Source organism: Hemiscyllium ocellatum, chromosome 19, assembly GCF_020745735.1.
Source record: "Hemiscyllium ocellatum isolate sHemOce1 chromosome 19, sHemOce1.pat.X.cur, whole genome shotgun sequence".
NCBI lineage: Eukaryota > Metazoa > Chordata > Chondrichthyes > Orectolobiformes > Hemiscylliidae > Hemiscyllium > Hemiscyllium ocellatum.
The window spans coordinates 26,444,601-26,465,599 of NC_083419.1; the positions used below are offsets into that span (position 1 = coordinate 26,444,601).

The window sequence follows — 20,999 nt, forward strand, 5'->3', positions numbered from 1 at the left end:
AGTAGTTCCAACATTTCGTATTGTTTAAAATCCATGCTGGTTCTCTCTGATCACCCATGAAACTTTCATGGTGTTCTGTTGCTCCAATCCTTAATTATTGCCTCCAGTAATTTGGTAACTACATGTCAACTAGTCTATCATTTCAAAGTGATCCTTTTAACTCTGTCCAGAGGATAGAGGTGTAACTTTACAACTTAAAAGAATGGTTTCTCAATCAAGTTACCCTTGGGAGATTATAGTTAGGCAATGTTTTCATCGTCTTCCTTTAAAACCTTGGTATAAAAATCCGCGTGAAATGTATTGTCAGTTTCAGAACAATATATTTTTAATTAGTTAATTTGCTGACTTTTAATTTTGAATCAGGGAGGAAGACTCCATTTCCCTGGGATAACAACATGCAGAGAAGGCAAGGATGCTCTGTTAAAATCATTATTGGTAAGAATGGGATGGTTAGCAGGCAAGAAAGCTGGGTAAAGGATAGGGTCATAGGTATCAATGGAGGGATTGTGAGGTTGAAATGAGGGTTTTGCAAAGCTGCTGAGAGGGGAAAAAACATAGGAAGGGAAGTTGAAACAGGAGTAGGCCATTCAGAATACAGTATCCTCAATCACTCATCATAACACAATCTTGCCATCCCAGGGTTTAATCTTTTAAATCTCCATTGCACTCCCTCTCTATGGCAAGTACATCCTTTGTTAGATAAAGAGATGAAAGGTGTACATAATACTGTGGCTGAGGTATCAGCAAGGTTCTATACAACCTCAGCAAGACTCAAATTCCTTTTAAATGAATGCCTACACAACACTTGCCTTTCTAATAACTTGCTGTACCTGCATACTGGCATTTTGAGACTCATGGACAAGGACATATAAGAATCACCTGGACACCTGGACTTCTCAAGCTTTCACTATTTGAGAGTTAATACCTTCACACATTCACATTATATTTCATCTGTCATGTTCTAGATCATACTGTTATCCTGTCTAACTTCTCTTGAACTCTCTCTTTCCCCACCTCACAAATTACCTTTTCTCCCCAGTTTGGCATCAACAGCAAGTTTGGGATAACATACAATTAGTCCACACATTTAAATCGTTTATATACATTGCAAACAGTTATTGAGCAAGCACTGACCCTTATATAATCCAAAAGGTAACCGCTATTATTCTGAGAATGATCTATTATTCCTCCCTTTCTGTTAACCAATTCTCAATCCATACTTATATACACACTCTAATTCAATGCATCTAACTTTACTTACTCTTCGCCTACATGGAAGGTTACCTAAGCCTTCTGAAAATCCAAATGCACCATATCTCCTAGTTCTCCTTCATCTATGTTACATGTAACATCCTCAAATAATCCCAATAAGCTCGTCAAACATGATTTCCCCTTTTTAAATCCATGCTGATTCTACTGATTTTACAATTCCTTCTTAAAAAGTTTCATTATCACATCCTTAGTAATAGATTCTTAACATATTTCCTTCTAAAGATGGCAACCTGTCATTCTTCACCTCCCTGTTCCTCTCTCCTTACGTAGTGAGGTTCTATGTACTAACCTCCAGTCAGTATGAACTTTTCTGAACCTATATAATTACGCAAGGTAACCATAAATGCATTCACTATATTTGTTGCTACATCCTTCAATACTGTGGAACAAAGTGTAGTCCAGGAGATATCAACCCTCAATCCAGCTAGTTTTTTTTAAAGTATTGCCTTTTACTGTCTGCTGCTGAAGTCTACCCAGACTGATTCTACATCTTGATACAATAATTGAAGATCCTCCCTTTCCAATATATAGCTATCATCTCTTGTTAGGATTGCAACTCCACTTTTTTTTTTAATCCTCCTAAATGTACAATATCGTTGGATGTTTGGTTCCCAGTCTGTCATCTTGTACTTAGGCCTCCATAACAACAATTGTGTAATATCATTTTAACTCAATTTATGTATTCAAATCAAACATTTTTGTCAATTCTACGTGTCAGATAGAGTGCCTTTAATTCAGTCTTTTTAACATTATATCCCATTCTGATTCTAGTTGATGCTCACAATTGCATCATTTGTTTTTGTTTGCCACTCTTCCACTTCTTTTTATTAGTCTTACTTCCCTTGAATCTGAGCCCCCTCTTGGGTTACCATCACTCTGCCAATGTGATTTAAACTCTCCCTAACAACATGAACAAAACTCCCGAGATGTTAGCCCCAGTCCTACCATTCCATCTTGAACAGGTCCACCTGCTCTCGAACTGGTCCTAACGCCTCAGAATTCTGACTTACTGCCTCCTGCATTAGTTTTCCAGTCGTGTTCAATCACTCAATTCTTTGTTGCTACACTTGCTAGGACAGGCACTGGAAACAATCCAATAATTACTGCTTTGGAGGTACTGCTTTCTGATCGTCTGCTTTCAGGACCTCATCCCCTCCTTCCGATCTAAGATATTGTGATGGACAGGGCCCACAACCATGTGAAGAAAGTCCTGCAGTCATTCTTAACCTTTGCAACATGGAGTAAATATAATTACCCTGAAGTCACGTTTATGATCACAGAAATGTTTGACTATTCCTCTAATTAAAGAATCCAATGTCAGAAGCTCTTCCACACTTCTTCCTAGACTCCTGTACAGTTGAACCACAACATGGTGCCATTGACTTGGCTATAACTGGACATCTTTGGGAAACCAACCTTTCCTGTATGCAAAATGGAAAACCAATTTGTAAGCGAGATCACCTTGAGGTACTCGTGCATGACCTGGCTGGTTTTCTTGGAACCACTGGCTTTCTTTGACCGTCTGCACATCCTGAAGCTGTGGTGTGATCACCTCCTTAAACAGGCTATCCACATAGTCAACTAGATAAAAACAACGACTGCAGATGCTGGAAACCAGATTCTGGATTAGTGGTGCTGGAAGAGCACAGTAGTTCAGGCAGCATCCGTGGAGCAGTGAAATCGACGTTTCAGGCCAAAGCCCTTCATCAGGAATAAAGGCAGAGAGCCTGAAGGATGGAGAGATAAGCTAGAGGGGGGTGTGGGTGGGGAGAAAGTAGCATAGAGTACAATAGCTGAGTGGGGGAGGGGATGAAGGTGATAGGTCAGGGAGGAGGGTGGAGTGGATAGGTGGAAAAGAAGATAGGCAGGTAGGACAAGTCATGGGGCCATGCTGAGCTGAAAGTTTGGAACTGGGCTGAGGTGGGGGGAGGGGAATTGAGGAAACAGTTGAAGTCCACATTGATGCCCTGGGGTTGAAGTGTTCCGAGGCAGAAAATGAGGCGTTCTTCCTCCTAGCGTCTGGTGGTGAGGGGACAGCGGTGAAGGAGGCCCAGGACCTCCACGTCCTCGGCAGAGTGGGAGGGGGAGTTGAAATGTTGGGCCACAGGGCAGTGTGGTTGATTGGTGCGGGTGTCCCAGAGATGTTCCCTAAAGCACTCTGCTAGGAGGCGTCCAGTCTCCCCAATGTAGAGGAGACCGCATCGGGAGCAATGGATACAATAAATGATATTAGTGCAGGTAAAACTTTGGATGTGGAAGGCTCCTTTAGGGCCTTGGATGGAGGTGAGGGCGCAGGTTTTGCAGTTCCTGCTGTGGCAAGGGAAGGTGCCAGGATGGGAGGGTGGGTTGTTGGGGGGGGGGGGGGGGTGGGCTTGGACCTGAGCAGGTATTCATGGAGGGAATGGTCTTTGTGGAAGGCGGAACGGGGTGGGGAGCGAAATATATCTCTGGTGGTGGGGTCTTTTTGGAGGTGGCAGATGATTTGGTTTATGCGAAGGTTGGTAGGGTGGAAGGTGAGCACCAGAGGCATTCTGTCCTTGTTACGGTTGGAGGGGTGGGGTCTGAGGGCAGAGGTGCGGGATGTGGACGAGCTGCGTTGGAGGGATCTTTAATCACGTGGGAAGGGAAATTGCGGTCTCTAAAGGAGGCGGCCATCTGGTGTGTTCTATGGTGGAACTGGTCCTTCTGGGAGCAGATACAGCGGAGGCGGAGGAATTGGGAATACGGGATGGCATTTTTGCAAGAGGTAGGGTGGGAAGAGGTGTAATCCAGGTGGCTGTGGGAGTCGGTGGGTTTGTAAAAAATGTCAGTGTCAAGTCGGTCGTCATTAATGGAGATGGAGAGGTCCAGGGAGGGGAGGGAGGTGTCAGAGATGGTCCAGATAAATTGAAGATCAGGGTGGAATGTGTTGGTGAAGGTGATGAATTGCTCAACCTCCTCGCGGGAGCACGAGGTGGCGCCAATGCAGTCATCAATGTAGCAGAGGAAGAGGTGGGGAGTGGTGCCGTTGTAATTATGGAAGATCGACAACAAAGAGACAGGCATAGCTGGGGCCCATACGTGTGCCCATGGTTACCCTTTGGTCTGGAGGAAGTGGGAGGATTCGAAGAAGAAATTGTTAAAGGTGAAGACCAGTTCGGCCAAATGAATGAGAGTGTAAGTGGAAGGGTACTGTTGGGGACGTCGGGAGAGGAAAAAACGGAGGGCTTGGAGGCCCTGGTCATGGCGATGGAGGTGTAGAGGGATTGGATATCCATGGTGAAGATGATATCCACATAGTTCTCTGCCTCACAATGCACAAGAGACTCAACCTTCTCTCGAGCTCCAAAACCCAGAACAGCAGTCTGTTCAGATAGTGACATTTCCTGCTGATACATTTCTCTCAAGTACATGGTGTATGCATAACTTCCCAAATTCCACTTAGTTGAACCACCATTCCACGCTTTAACTGGACCGACTAGTTATAGCAAGTAGAATCGCTTACTAGTTACTCACCAACAGCTCCTTCCACTTCTCCAAAGGAGAAGCTAGTTGCTGAATGACAAGTATAAATATCCCCACTTCACCCTGACTCACCACTAACTAAACTTAACTCTGCTTGAAGTCTGCACTCTGCAGTGATGTTCCTGACATAAGGGCAGACTTCCTGCTAGCCCAAACATGAGATTTGCTGTTTCCCACACATGTGTAGGTAGTGAGCTGAGCTGCACATAATCACAAGACAAGATCCAACCCATCTTTGTGCAAGACAAGCACCTCTCTGCCATTAAAACCTCTGCCACTACAGCTTGTTTATCTAGTCTCTGCATTAATACATTCCAGAGCTATTACCAAGGACAGCAAGGTGCCTGGACACAACTTCCAATGTAGCCTTAAATATTTTTCTATTGAACTCTACCAAGGTAGTTTTTATTGCCTGCTTTTCTCTCATTATAACTTGGAGATAGTGAAGACAGCAAATGCTGGAGAGTCCGAGTCAGATTTTCCTGCTGGATAGGGCACAACAGGCCAGGCAGCATCTGAGAAGTGAGAGTCGACATTTCAGGCAAAGCTTGTCATCGGGACTGGGGAGGGGGAACGGGGTTGAGATATAAATGTGGGGGTTGTGCTAAGGGAAAGGTAGGTGGGATGGCAATAGGTGAATGAAGGTAGGTGGTGATTGAGGAAAGCCATACGGTGAAGCATCTTCCAAGAATGCCCACCTTGAAGTTTTCCTCCTCCCACCGTAAGGATCTCAGCAGACATATCCATTCTGGGCCTCCTCCACTGCCTAAACGAGGCCACCCACAAACTGGAGGAAGAACATTTCATCTTCTGCCTCAAAACCCAACAACCACACAACCTCAATATTAAATTCACCAGTTTCCAAATCTCCTTAATCCCCACCCCATCCCAGATCCAACTCTCTGACTTGGAACCGCCCTTTTGGCCTGACCTACCCATCCATCTTCTTCCCACCAACCTATCCCAACCACCTACCTTCGCCCACCTATGTCTCTGTCAAATCCCCTCTTAGCCTTCTTCTTGCCAGTGAGAACAGGTTCAAGTCTCTCAGCCTTTCCTCATAAGACTTCCCTCCAGACCAGGCAACCTCCTGGTAAATCTCTTCTGCACCTTTTCCAATGCTTCCACATCCTTCCCGAAATATGGGGACCAGAACTGTACTATTCTTTTATAGTGCCTGAGACAAAGAATGAGATGAGAAGATCTAATTAAGAGGACATGAGATCTAGAGAAAGATAAGCCATATTAAAAAATGATTTTAAAAATGCTATACTGGGGAAGAGGGAAAGTCAGATGTAAAGATCTGATGAAAACTGAAGGAGCTGGTCAAAAATAAATTTGTTGCTTAAAACATTGTACTGGTGAAATTCTTCCTGTCACTGCAAGAATGGGGTTTCTCCTTGCTTGTACTTGAATAAAGATTGTGCATTTGAATGAGATACCTGATTCCTAAGCCATTCTTGGGTACTAGGACAAACCTTACTCTTTCAGTATTTTACTGTCAAGTTATAACATTGACCATGAATGGTTATTGTAACATTGTGGTGGTACTTCACTCACAAGCCACTTTAATCCATTCCGAAAACTGTAGTAGTCATTTTTATCCAAACACGGTATTGAATACAATTTAAAATGTCACATACTAATAATTTACCGAATTGTGCCTGAGATTGCCTTCATTTAGGTTATTTGACAGCCAAACACACATTGCATTGTTCTCCAATCCCACAACTCAGTTTCCCCAAAATGTCATGACTGTGCTTGTTCCAGCATTCAAATTCCAAAGGTAAAGCTGTCATAGTCTTACCAGACGAAAGGGCTGCTAGCTCATCAGAGATAGGCAACTGGTGGTGGTTTAACCAGAGAGTCACCATGCCTGAAGCGAGGGGAGAGGCTGAGGAGAATCTTTCATGATCACCTCAGCCAGTGCAGGAATGAACCTATGCGGTTGGCATCACTCTATCACAGAACAGCCATCCAGCCAAGTGAGCTAATCACACCTCTGAATGAAGTGGGAAACAAAATACTTAGTTACAATCTTACCTTTTTCAATGTGTATCTGTGGCCTTCTCAAACAGACATGTAATCCAAATATTTGGCAGTAAAATGATCATTCATCAGTCTTAAAGAGTTAAATAGTGAAAAAATTGTACAATACTCATTTCTACTAATTTTCATTCAGTTTTTCTTCATATGCTTAAATATTAAACAATCTCCTCATATACAAAAGTAAACCAAAGAATTGTGAATGCTGAAAATCAGAATGATTTGATATACTCTTTCATTTTCAGGAAGTTAAATTTAAAAATAAAAATATATTCAAATAGTTTGCAAGAGAGAACCAGTTATATTCAAATACTGAAATCCAGTTATTATTTGCTGTCAGCATTTTTATAAATAAAATTAAGATTAGGAAATCCTGCAACATGAAGGTTATTGCAACATGCCTATTTGACCTTCTAAAGATGGCTAGGCATTGGTTAGGACAAATGACTATTGTTTGGAAGTAGTTTACTATTAATTGGCAACATGTTAGATTTGCGAGATGATAGCTGAATATTCCTACCTGTTGAACATAGATGTAACAGCATACAATTATAAGGAATGGAAACCAATTTACAGCTATGAAATTTTTAAATAAACATTGTCATATTGCACCCAGACTTAAACACAAATTCTGAAAGATATGAAGCCTTTATTTTGTCCATATTTATACAGATGCATACAGCAGTTTCTAAATTTGCCTTGTAAATGAAACATATTGAAAAAATATGACTTCTAGCTTTTAGATAAAATACGCATAAAATGAAACGTGAAGATAATATTTAGATTAATGTAGATTGCTAATATCAGTACTCTGAAAATGAGAAAATTACACATGTAGGTTCTCCAACTCATGTAAGAACTAAATTTGTAAATTTGCTTTGGAGCTAGTCAGATGAAAACATCTAGTGCATTGTCATGTAACTGCTGTATTTAAGAGTTTTGGTGATATATTAGAGTCCATCTTCACTTGCAAAGAATCCCAGAGAAACATATTTGCAGATTTTTACCAGAAAGCAAAAAGCCTAGACTGTAGATTACATTACTTGTAGTGAAACCTATCATGCTACAGAAGAGAGTAGAAAAACAGGTTTGTTTTCTTTTGAAAGGCTTGTAGAACTGGGTAATATTGCTCTAGAATTGACTTTAAGTGGCCTTTGATCTCTAGGCAATATCAATGTTGATGTAAATTAAAAATATTTTGAATATTTAATCTGTTCAATATGTATTGTGCACAAATATGTATATACATACTTAAAATATATATACTGGCACCCCCTCTTGGTTAGTGCACCAGCTACCTTGGCTTCAGTAAGTAGTAGATGCTGTGTATAAATAATACTTGTTTGATATTTATTGCCGCATCAAATGTTGCTATTGTCTAAAAGTTCATTAATTTAAATTCATAAGTGTAAATATTAAAATATTTCGGCAAAAATGTACAGTGATTCTGTTAAAATGCAAAAAATTAAAAGAATATTTCCATAGCTAGAAAGCTTTTGCTCCGATGTTAAGTGTAGTTTTGAAGATAGTATGGCAAACAGAGGAGTGGTTTTTCCATTACAGACGTTTTTTTTAAAACTTAGTACTCAGTGGGGTTAGCGGAGTCGTAAACTGTACATACAGTAAAAAGGTTTCAGATGTTTTCCTTTACCAAATGTAATTAGTTTCGGCTGGTATGTGACTCTCAACATTCTCCTTAGGTAAAGGCGTATGCTGTCTGTGCTTGAAGCCTGCTGACCTCAGGGCATTCATTAGGCTGGCTCCATATCCTTAAAAAAAAATTAGAGTGAGCTAAAAACAACCAATTGATACATCTCCAGCATCTGCACTATTCGTGTGATTTTGAACAGTTACAATGTAGACCTGGTGGAAGAATAGACTTGGAGTAAGACAGCAAGAGTATAACAGTAAGAATATGTCAACAAAGCTACACTCGACTGATGGGATTTCAAGGATATGTTCTGCATTCAATTTACTGTCTCAATTAGCTACAGCAACTATCTGTGATTTCCATTTAATGATTACTTGATGTTCTACAGAAGTTTGGATTTCAAGAGAAACCAAATCCAGCATTAAATTTATTCGAGAAGTGATTTATTGGTTTGATAAATCTCTATTAAGTGGGACAAAGAACCATAGTAATTAGTTGAAATGTATCAGATTTCCTGCAATTTAATACATTCTAAGATCAAATACGTTTTCAAGATTGTTTGGCAAAAGAGGCTGTGAAATAGGTCAGGATTTCTACATGCTCTTTCGTTCCCACTTACTCTTGTTACAGTGTCTTCCATGCCAGCCTTCCCTGCATTCACATTTGTTGGGCTCGATACAGGATCCATGTGGTCCACAGTCAGGTTCACAAACAGCTGCAAAAAACCAAAGTGTGAAAGTTTAGTTCTTCTCAACTGGGTTTAAGTTTTCTCACCTCCAATAAACATAATGGGCTCTCTAAAGTTGTAGTCAATATGGATGTAAATGTTTGATTAACCAAATGGAAAGGTAATTGCCCAACTAAAAAATATACATCGGTATTCACCTAACTCTTTCTGCCAAGTTTACCTTTTAGGCTGTTGTTAAAACATCAATGTTGTTACCTCACTTTAATAACTGGCACACCTTAATTTTTTGAAGGGATCAGTGATTGTTGTTCTGAAAAATCATTTGTGCACCCAATTTTTTTTTTGAAGAAGTAACAAAGAGGATTGATGAGGGCAGAGTGGTAGATGTGATCGATATGGACTTCAGTAAGGCGTTCAACGAGGTTACCCATCGGAGACTGGTGAGCAAGGTTAGATCTCATGGAATACAGGGAGAACTAGCCATTTTGATACAGAACTCACTCAAAGGTAGAAGATAGAGGGTCGCGGTGGAGCGTTGTTTTTCAGACTGGAGGCCTGTGACCAGTGGAGTGCCACAAGGAAAAGTGCTGGGTTCTCTACTTTTCATCATTTATATAAATGATTTGGATGTGAGCATAAGTTAGTACATTTGCAGATGACACCAAAATTGGAGGCGTAGTGGACAGCAAAGAAGTTGCCTCAGATTACAATGGGATCTTGATCAATGGGCTGAGGAATGGCAGATGGAGTTTAATTTAGATAAATGTGAGGTGCTGCATTTTGGGAAAGCAAATCTTAGCAGGACTTATACACTTAATGGTAAGATCCTGGGGAGTGTGGCTGAACAAAGACGTTGGAGTCAGGTTCATAGCTCCTTGAAAGTGGATAGGATATACGACATAGGATAGAAAGTACATAGGATAGTGAAGAACGTGTTTGGTATGCATTCCTTTTTTGGTCAGACTATTGAATACAGGAGTTGGGAGCTCATGTTGTGGCTACAGGACATTAGTTAGGCTATTGTTGGAATATTGCTGAAAATGTGTTTCTGGAAAAGCGCAGCAGGTCCGGCAGCATCCAAGGAGGAGAATCGACATTTCGGGCATGAGCCCTTCTTCACGAATAAGGAGAGTGTGCCAAGCAGGCTAAGATAAAAGGTAGGGAGGAAGGACTTGGGGGAGGGGCGTTGGAAATGCGATAGGTGGAAGGAGGCTAAGGTGAGGGTGATAGGCCAGAGTGGGGGTGGGAGCGGAGAGGCCAGGAAGAAGATTGCAGGTTAGGAAGGTGGTGCTGAGTTCGAGGGTTGGGACTGAGACAAGGTGGGCGGAGGGGAAATGAGGAAACTGGAGAAATCTGAGTTCATCCCTTGTGGTTGGAGGGTTCCTAGGTGGAAGATGAGGCACTCTTCCTCCAGCCATCGTGTTGCTATGGTCTGGCGATGGAGGAGTCTAAGGACCTGCATGTCATTAATGGAGTGGGAGGGGGAGTTGAAGTGTTGAGCTATGGGTTGGTTGGTCTGGGTGTCCCAAAGGTGTTCTCTGAAACGTTCCGCAAGTAGGCAGCCTGTCTCCCCAATATTGAGGAGGCCACATCGGGTGCAGCGGATGCAGTAGATGATGTGTGTGGAGGTGCAGGTGAATTTGTGGCAGATATGGAAGGATCCCTTAGGGCCTTGGAGGGAAGTAAGCAGGGAGGTGCGGGCGCAAGTTTTGCAGTTCTTGCGGTTGCAGGGGAATATGCCGGGAGTGGAGGTTGGGTTGGTGGGGGGTGTCGACCTGACGAGGGAGTCATGGAGGGAGTGGTCTTTTAGGAACGCTTATAGGGGAGGGGAGAGAAATATATCCCTGGTAGTGGGGTCCATTTGGAGGTGGTGGAAATGACGACAGATGATACGATGTTTATGGAGGTTGGTGGGGTGGTAGGTGAGGACCAGTGGGGTTCTGTCCTGGTGGGGCTCAAGAGTGGAGGAGCGGGAAGTGGAGGAGATGCGGTGGAGAGCATTTTGATCACGTCTGGGGGAGAATTGCGGTCTTTGAAGGAGGCCGCCATCTAGGTTATTCGGTATTGGAACAGGTCCTCCTGGGAGCAGATGCGGCAGAGGCGAAGGAATTGGGAATATGGGATGGCGTTTTTACAGGGGACAGAGTGGGAGGAGGTGTAGTCTAGGTAGCTGTGGGTGTCGGTTGGTTTATAGTAGATGTCCATGTTGATTCGGTTGCCGAAATAGAAATGGAGGGGTCTAGGAAGGGGAGGGAGGAATCGGAGACGGTCCAGGTAAATTTGAGGTCAGGGTGGAAAGAGTTGGTAAAGTGGATGAACTGTTCAACCTCCTCATGGGAGCACGAGGCAGCGCCGATACAGTCATTGATGTAGCGGAGGAAAAGGTGGGGGTTGGTGCCAGTGTAGCTGCGGGAAGATGGACTATTCCACATACTCTACGAAGAGGCAGGCATAGCTGGGGCCCATGGCTACTCCTTTGGTTTGAAGGAAGTGGGAGAATTGGAAAGAGAAGTTGTTCAGAGTGAGGACCAGTTCAGTCAGTTAAAAGAGGGTGTCAGTGAAAGGTTGGTACGGCGGGAAAGGAAGAAGCGGAGGGCTTTAAGTCCTTCATGATGGGGGTTGGAGGTGTACAGGGACTGGATGTCCATAGTGAAGATAAGGCGTTAGGGACCGGGGAAGCAAAACTCATGAAGGAGGTGGAGGGTGAGGGTGGTGTCCCGAACGAAGGTGGGGAGTTCTTGGACTAAGGGGGACAGGACCGTGTCGAGGTATGCAGAGATGAGTTCGGTGGGGCAGGAGCAGGCTGAGACAATGGGTAGGCCGGGGCAGTAAGGTTTGTGGATTTTGGGCAGGAGGTAGAAACGGACGGTGCAGGGTTGTGGGACTATGAGGTTGGAGGCAGTGGATGGGAGATCCCCTCAGGTGATGAGGTTATGAATGGTCTGGGAGATGATGGTTTGGTGGTGGGAGGTGGGGTCATGATCAAGGGGACAGTAGAAGGAGGTGTCCACGATTGTGGCGAAGACGAAGGAATTGGGAATATGCGGCGGAGTTGGAATATTGCGTGCAATTCTGGTCTCCTTCCTATTGGAAAGACGTTGTGAAACTTGAAAGGGTTCAGAAAATATTTACAAGGATGTTGCCAGGGTTGGAGGATTTGTGCTATAGGGAGAGTTTGAATAGTCTAGGGCTGTTTCCCTGGAGCATCGGAGGCTGAGGGGTGACCTTATAGAGAATTGTAAACTCATGACGGGCATGGATAGGATGAATTGAAAAAGTCTCTTCCCTGGGATGGGGATGGTCCAGAACTAAAGGCATAGGTTTAGGGTGAGAGGGGAAAGTTTAAAAAGGGATCCAAGGGGCAACTCTTTCACACAGAGGGTGGTATGTGTATGGAATGAGCTGCCAGAGGAAGTGGTGGAGACTAGTACAATTGCAATATTTAAAAGGCATTTGGATGGGTAAATGAATAGGAAGGGTGTAGAGGGATATGGCCCAGGTACTGGCAGGTGGAACTAGATTGGGATGGGATATCTGGTTGGCATGGACTGTTTCCATGCTGTACATCTCTAGGATTCTAAATAGTTTTTAACTTTTTTCCTAATACACCTCTTTCCTCCATTTTACCCTTTTGATGAAATGTATTCCTAGATCTGGTACATTTCTATCAATGCCCAACACATTACTCAGACGGTCATGATGCATGTATCAGCTTTGGCATTGAGATGAAAATTTAAAGATCTTGTCATTTTGTATAATGCAGCGCTGCCCATTTACTCACATAACTATCAAAAGGAGCTAAAGGGATCAAGACTGATCTTTCATATAAATGATGAACTAGCAAAAGCAATCCAGCAGCTCATTTCACAGCCTGCCCAATTTCCTTGCCCATTAACTTCAATTCCACTGATTAACTATAGCCCATTGTGTACTTTCAATGAAGGCCAATTTCACCCGCAAGTTCTTGAAATACAAGAATTTACAAATAAATTCCATTTGAATCTCATGTCAGTTCACCTTTGAAATCAAAAGGAACTGATTTCAATCTCCAAAGTCATGTAATTTTCTGACACAAAGCATTCCAGAAATAGAATCAATTTATAACATGACAATTGTAGGAGAATCCAAAGATAAAATAACCACCCAGGGATATTTAAGTTTAGGTTTTATTTACAAAATCCTACATTCTTGAAGGAGGACCGTGTGTTTGGTTTTTGTTTCCTTACAGAATGTTTGTTTTCAATTAATAAGATAAAGAAAGCAAACCCACAGGCTAGATTCTTATGAGGAACTTGAAAATAGACAGACACATTTTTAAAGTTGCAAGATACTTACGCTTGGAGCATAAATCACCTTGGTAGCCCTTAATACATTTGCATTTGTTTCTCCCTGTGCATTTCCCTCCATTTCTGCATGGCTGTCGACATTTACCTGAGAGATAGACAGAGTAGATTTCAGCTCTAAAAGATTTATATTTCTCACGATCCAACATATTTCAGTTGCTCCAAGAATAAATATTACAAGGAGGTAGAATTAAGTGCAGCTAAATGCAAAATTGTTGAATAAATGGGCAGCAATACGGGGAACACTCAAATCAGATATTTATTTGACCCAAGCAACTCAAAGACTAAGATATTAACAGTCACGAGTGAATTATAAGCTGGTCTTTGAGAATTATATCATATCTTCTGTTTATAGTGCATCTGTCTTGGTCAGTTTATGTTGTTACTGCGTGACATCGTGAAGGTTAACTTGCTATGTGTTAGTGATAACTGCACATTTAATGTGACAAAATGATTAAGGGACTTCAGTAGAAGGCAGAGAATGAACACCAAACAAGAGGGGGAGGTTGGGAGAAGGGTCTGCTGGGATGGTTGTAAATTATATTGATAGGGAGAGAAAGATAAGAGAGTGTGGGTTGCTGCTGAGAGAAAAAAGTTTGCATCGATGTAAATGCCCAAATTGGAGACAAGAAAGCTGCAAGCTCCCAGCAGGAGCTGGTCAGTGCAGTGCTGGAAGGATGATGTTGAGAATCTGGAGGCACGCAGTGAACATTAGGAAGAGATCAGCCAAGAAGCAGAGCTTAATTAAAATGGACAGACTGACCAGGAATCAGTTGTGTGCAGTTCTGGAATCCACATTACAGGAGGACTGTGATTACATTGAAGAGAGTGCAGATGTGATTTACCATCTACAGTTGTCTGGACTGCAGAGTTTGTTATGGAGAGATTGAAAAGACTGGAGCTGTTTTTCTTGAAGCAGAGGACATTAAGTGTGGGACTTGGTTGAGATGTATAACATTGAGGGGCATACACAGAAGGAAACGTTCTCCTTGGTGGAGGGATCAAAGACTGGGGACATAAATTTAAGATGACAGCGAGATGTTTAGAGGGGATGTGAAGAAACCATTTCTTCAGGCATAGGGTGGTGGGAATCTGGAACATATTGCCTGTCAGGGTAATAAATGATATGAGGGTTTCTGCATCTAAGTCATATTTAGATGCGCACGTGATGCCAAAGCATTCAAGACAATGGGGCAAATGCTGGAAAATGGAATTAGGACAGTTAATGATGATTTCTGACAGGGGCAGATGAGCCAAAGAGCATTCGTCTGTGCTGTGGACCTCTGATTCTATGACTCTAAAAAATAGTCATACAAAAGGAGGAAGAGAAGCTTGGGGTCAGAGTGGCAGACCAAAGTGGGTACACAAATAAACGTATGGTGCGATTCTCTTTGTTATGAGTAATTATGAATCTATGTTTTAAGATTTCTTGATATGCTCAAGATAATTTGGTGTTTTGAGATAGGAGCTTTTGAGATATTTGATTATTTCAAATCTAGCACTTCAAATGAAAGATCACATTCATAGCTGGAACTTAAATGACAATTTGTGACATTAGGAACAAAGTAGGCAATCACATTCAGTTATGATTTCTTGCCTTTCTATTTTAATGTTTGTAGTTACTAGCTGTACAGAATATCACCAAGTCTTTTCTACCCCGTTATCTGAGAGATTCAGCATTGAATTCATTTAAGCACTTCTGTGTTTCTATAGAAATAGTTGATACTTTCTTTAATAATTAATGCAATTGATATCATTATGAGTTTAGTCATTGGTTTTCAACTGTCTTCAATGTAGAAGGAGCACCTCTGAAATAGTTACTGTAATGATTGTAACAAGGTCAGCCAGGTGGATGTCACAGAATGTGCTCCCTGATTGGGGCTGCAAATCTGGTCCAATCAGGGATCCCTGGCTGACAGATAAAAACAGGAGTGTCGGGGACTTACTGGGTCTGTATTGTCTACACTAACAGTAACAGTAGTATGTAACAGTATTGTCTAATGTCATTGTCACTGTCTTGTCATATGTGGAACTGGGATTTAGGGTTGGCCTCATCTCCCTGTAAAATGGTTGAATGGTAGGGTTTGACACGTAGCTTGCTGCTCCTCTCCCTTGTAAAATTGCTATCTCTTGTGTATAGCTGTAAATGTTTTTTGTAAACTGTTTTGTAATTTGTTTAATAAAATACAAAAAAAGAGATGGCGGTCTCCTCAGTTGGGGACTGAAAAAAAAAAACAGGAGTGTTAGCGATTCTGTTCACTAACAGTGGCTCTGAGGAAGCAGGATCAGTATCAAGGATTCTTCACATGGAAATTAAGGATGATTTGGTGACAGGATACTGGCCTCTGTGGAGTTACTTTGCTTATTATTCAGGAAATGGAAAAGGAGGAAAGAAATCAAAACGGAAAGGAGTAAAGAACTGAAAGAAATCAAAATCAGAGAAGTGATACCAAATAAATCATTGGAGCTACAAGTTGACAAGTACCTGGATCCTGAAGGACCTCATTCTGGGGATCTTAAAAGAAGCAACCAGTGTGATAGTAGATGCATTGGTTTTAACTTTCAAAACTTCAGTAGATTTGGGAAGGGTTCCTTGGGATTGGAATTTTTCAAAAAAACAAAAAGGAGAGACAGAAAGCCAGAAACTACAGATTAGTTAGCTTAACATCTGTCACACGGAAAACATTAGAAGGTATTAAAGATATTCAAACAGGACACTTCGAAAAATTTCAAGGTGACCAGTCAGAACCGACATGGATTTGAGAAAGCAAGATCATATTTAACCAATTCATTGGAGTTCTTTGAGGAAGTAATATGTGCTGTGAATGTCAGAGTAAAGCACAGGTGTAATTGTACTTAGATTTCCAGAAGGAATTTCATAAGGTGCCACGTCAAAGGTGATTTTGGAAATTAGAGACTCATGGTACAGTGGATAACGTTTTGGCTTTGATTTTTTAAAGTGCAAAGTGTTAATGCTTGGAGACAATGGCCGCGTCCTACATGCTACAATAGATAGACTACTGGTTTTCCAAGGACTAGTGAAGTGTTGAGAATCTCAGATTGTACATAGTTGCACTTTAAACTGTCCATTTAGTTCCAAGAGGATAATTGGGCTCTTACAGAGATTAATCAGCAATTCTATCTGGATTTAATGCCGATGTGATTTACATTGTTACTGTTACTGAAATGGCTAAGAGGGCGGCACGGTGGCACAGTGGTTAGCACTGCTGCCTCACAGCGCCTGTAGACCCGGGTTCAATTCCCGACTCGGGCAACTGACTGTGTGGAGTTTGCACGTTCTCCCCGTGTCTGCGTGGGTTTCCTCCGGGTGCTCCGGTTTCCTCCCACAGTCCAAAGATGTGCGGGTCAGGTGAATTGGCCAAGCTAAATTGCCCGTAGTGTTAGGTAAGGGGTAAATGTAGGGGTATGGGTGGGTTGCGCTTCGGCGGGTCGGTGTGGACTTGTTGGGCCGAAGGGCCTGTTTCCACACTGTAAGTCTAATCTAATCAAATTTCTAAGGTGTTATTGAAAACTATCAGAGAGTTCGATGAGAGACAGCAACTAAAATCCTAAGTCTTTAACGTAATGTGTTGTAATGAGGGTGGAAGCTTGTAATTCGATTGAAAAGACCAAAGCTGTGGGAGGTTAAAAGAAGGCTTTTAACCATGATTTGCCATGATTTCATGAAAGGGAGAAGTTGCCAGGAAAACTTGCAGTAAGAAAGACACTTCCAAAGTTGAAAGTTTGGGAAAGTAAAAGTCCAGAAATAAACTCGAGATGAAAATAATTTTGGACTAACTCAAGAAACGGGGGTGATGCTGGAATTGCATAAAATTGTCGTATTAAGTGCACTGGCTAGATGCCACATTTTGGGAAGGACGCGCTTGCAATAGAGAGTGCAAAAGAGGTTTACCAAGATGCTGCATGGGTTGGAAGGCCTGGGCTAAGATAGATTAAATTAGGCTAGATTGGTAAGGGTTGTTTTCTTTGGAACAGCGAAGGTCGAGATGGGACCTGATAGAGGTGTATAACACAAACCTCGTATATAGAGTGGATAGGAAGGGCACATTTTCCATTAGTAGATTGGCCAATAACCAAGCAACATCATCTTTAAAGGTATGAAGTGGAAGGCTAAGAAGAAGTTTTTCACTCAGAGGCTAGAACTCAGTCTGAAAAAGGTGATTGAGTCAGAAATTCTTAACATTTAGTCAGTATTTAGATATTCACTTGCGTTACTATAGCATTCAGGGCTATAGGTTAAAAGTTGGAAAACAGGATTAATGTCGTCAGATCCTTGATGACTGGCACAGATATAATGGCCTGTAAATGTTTGAGTCGAAAAAATGAATATTTCTTAAAGAGACAGGTGAAATGTATGCCAACAAAGTGTGTATTGGCTAAAAATAAGAAGGGGATATTCCATAACGTGGTCAAGTCTAAGATGCTTATAAAGACAGTAAGTAGATGATACTGCTTGTAGTTTCAATAAATAATTGAAAATATGAAATATTGTTATGTCATTCTTTAGCTTTTAATTTGACATTCTAATTTCTACTCATTGATTTCTACAAAGTCATAACATATTTAATTAGATTTTAAAAATTTGTTTAATCACATCAACAATAAATGGCCAGCATGCAAAGTCTTTGACATATTTAATCATTTGTCAGCTAATTCAATTCATGAGCAAACGTTTTGCAAACAACCACATCAAGTTTAAAGATTGTAATAATGAACAAATTATGTACAAATAAATCATTTTTATTGAACACTAACTTCTGGTAAATACAAACAATTAAATATAAACTGGTACATGAAAATGTAAAAGGCTAATACTCACTTATTTCACACTGATCCCCTTCATAACCTGGTGGACAAATGCATTTGGCAGGATGGAAGCAGGTTCCACCATTGTAACAGGTATTGGTGCAGTTTGCTGAAATAAACCATTTTCAAAAATAAGATGCTTAGTCTAATTCTCAACAATAATTGCAACACAAAGTACTGCCCATAGCATGACTTGAATTAATGTCCTTTAAATATTTAATCCACAGCTGTGTGTTTAATACACTCATTTTCTGGCATCCAGATAAGTTCATACAAAATAGCTGGAATAGGCCATTCAGCCAAATGATCATAGCTGATCTAATTGTGGCTTAACTCTGCTTTCCTGCCTGCACCTTAATGTCAGAAAGCTGTCTCACTCAATCGTGAATATATTCAATAACCCAGTTTCCACAGACCTCTATGGAAGAGAATTCCAAAAATCAATGGCCCTGCGGGAACAAAGTCTTCCTCATCACCATCAAGAGATCGATCTCTTACTTTCAGATGTGTAATGTAATCAAGGATAAATACACTAAGTGGTAAAATACATGTTCAACCACCTTTATACTGACCTTCCTCTTCTCAGTTAAAAGATGTTGACAAAATAATTTAACACCAAGCATTTTAATCAGAGTTATAGTTAAGTCTGTCACACAGAATCAGATTCTTTTGTGTAATTTCTCAGAGCATGGAGACCATTTTTTTTTAAGATTAGATTAGATTACTTACAGTGTGGAAACAGGCCCTTCGGCCCAACAAGTCCACACCGACCTGCCGAAGCGTACTTAACACTACGGGCAATTTAGCATGGCAATTTCACCTGACCCGCACATCTTTGGACTGTGGGAGGAAACCGGAGCACCCGGAGGAAACCCATGCAGACACGAGGAGAACGTGCAAACTCCACACAGTCAGTCGCCTGAGTTGGGAATTGAACCCGGGTCTCAGGCGCTGTGAGGCAGCAGTGCTAACCACTGTGCCACCGTGCCGCTCATATTGCTAACACACAGCAACCCGTTAGGACCATAAACATGGTAGTGATGGAACCTCTACTCTCAGTTTTCACAGCAGTTCACAATGCTGCTTACACAGCTGAGTCTGCTGCCATTAGGCTCACTGTTAACCAGTGTTTCCTGAAGTGTTAACAGAAATGCTATAGAAACCTGCACTTCCAATAAAATTACTGTAATGGCTTGGGAGCATTTTCTATGAAGTTCCTAATATTTGTGTGAAATGTAGTTTCCTGGGCTGTATTCAGTTTAATGATTCAACGTATCATTCTTTTACTTTGAGACGTTGGATTAAATTTGTTTAGGCTAATAGGTTGAAAGTTCTCTCTTTCTACTGGCTATTATATCCTTGAAGTGCATTATATGTTTGTCAATTTCTCTAATTATACATAATCTGGCACCTGATTGCCAGCCTCACTCAAAGCCGTTGTTCAAATTAACATATTACATCATGGGACTGCAAACCATTTTCCTGATATTGGATTTATGACATATTGAGAAGATTGAGGGTTTTTTGTTTGCTGGATCTGTAGTACAAAGAACATCCACGCTTCTCCATCTGTATGGGATAAAGTTACAATCTGAATAATACAATGACGAAACATGAGCAGCATTACATTTTCCTTTTAACAAGTTCCAAAAGAAATGGAGCAACAACTTGGCTTCTCTAGTACACCGATATTTTGATGTTAACTTTCCTTCCTGATTCCAGTCCAGCTACTGACTTTAAATCTCCTCTCTCCATATCTATTCTTCTTGGGCTGTTGCCAATGCTAAACCAGTAACAGAAGTCTGGCCTGAAACTAAGGAAGGAAACTCATTGTTTATATATCACAGTTCTGCAAGAGCTAAGTGACATCTAACAATAGTCAACTGATAATGTAAGGAGATCTTAGAATCATAGAATCCCTAGTATGCAGAGGCCATTCAGTCCATTGAATCTACACTGACTCCACAAACAGCATCTCACCCAGAACCCCACTCAATCTCAGTAACCCCAGATTTATCATGGCTAACCTACTAGCCTGCATGACAGGGCAATTTAGTATGACCAGTCCACCTGCACATTTTTTGGACTATGGAAAGAAACAGGAGCATCCGGAGCAAACCCACGCAGACACTGGGAGAAAGTGCAAACCCCACACAGGCAGTCATCCAAGGCTGGAATCGAACCCAGATTCCCGGCACTGAGGCAGTAGTGCTACAAAATATAGTGTTCCACCTCAAGCCAGAGGCTTCGGCTTTAGGTCCTCTTTAGAGACTTGATGACTATGGAAAGTGTGCTCATAACGTACAACAGGATTGATTATCAATTTACAAATCCTTTCAATCAATAAATGGTGGGAAGTAGGAGCAAGAATCTGGTCAGCCAGAGACACTGTCAGAGCTTCTGCACAAAAGGTTCCTCAACTTAAATATTCGATGGGCAGTTTATTGACATTAGATGTACTCTGTGGCAAATATTCTCCTCACTTTGAAAGAATATCAGAAGACTCAGAAATGACTGCCAGAATACTCAGATCTCTTGGTACCATGATAGCCCACAAACCCACCAACACAATAAAACAGCAGCTAATGAACTTGAAAGACCTGGTACAGACAACAAACAAAACTAATGTCATTTACAGAATACCTTGCAAGAACTATAACAAACACTA

The 20,999-nt window shown here is 41.5% G+C and overlaps 2 protein-coding genes across 2 annotated transcripts in view; both read right to left on the reverse strand.

Moving 5' to 3' along the window:
• The window catches only part of rps16 (ribosomal protein S16), a 435,012-nt gene that overhangs the window by 224,954 nt on the left and 189,059 nt on the right, over nt 1-20,999 (reverse strand). The window lies entirely within an intron of this gene.
• The window catches only part of wif1 (wnt inhibitory factor 1), a 34,367-nt gene continuing 20,842 nt past the window's right edge, over nt 7,475-20,999 (reverse strand). Inside the window, exons 7-10 of the mRNA XM_060839311.1 lie at nt 18,345-18,440; nt 13,497-13,592; nt 9,093-9,188; nt 7,475-8,591 (exon numbers count right to left, since the gene is read on the reverse strand). Of these exons, the coding sequence (XP_060695294.1) occupies nt 8,470-8,591; nt 9,093-9,188; nt 13,497-13,592; nt 18,345-18,440 (410 nt within the window). The 3' untranslated portion in view covers nt 7,475-8,469. The remainder of the gene's footprint in view (nt 8,592-9,092; nt 9,189-13,496; nt 13,593-18,344; nt 18,441-20,999) is intronic.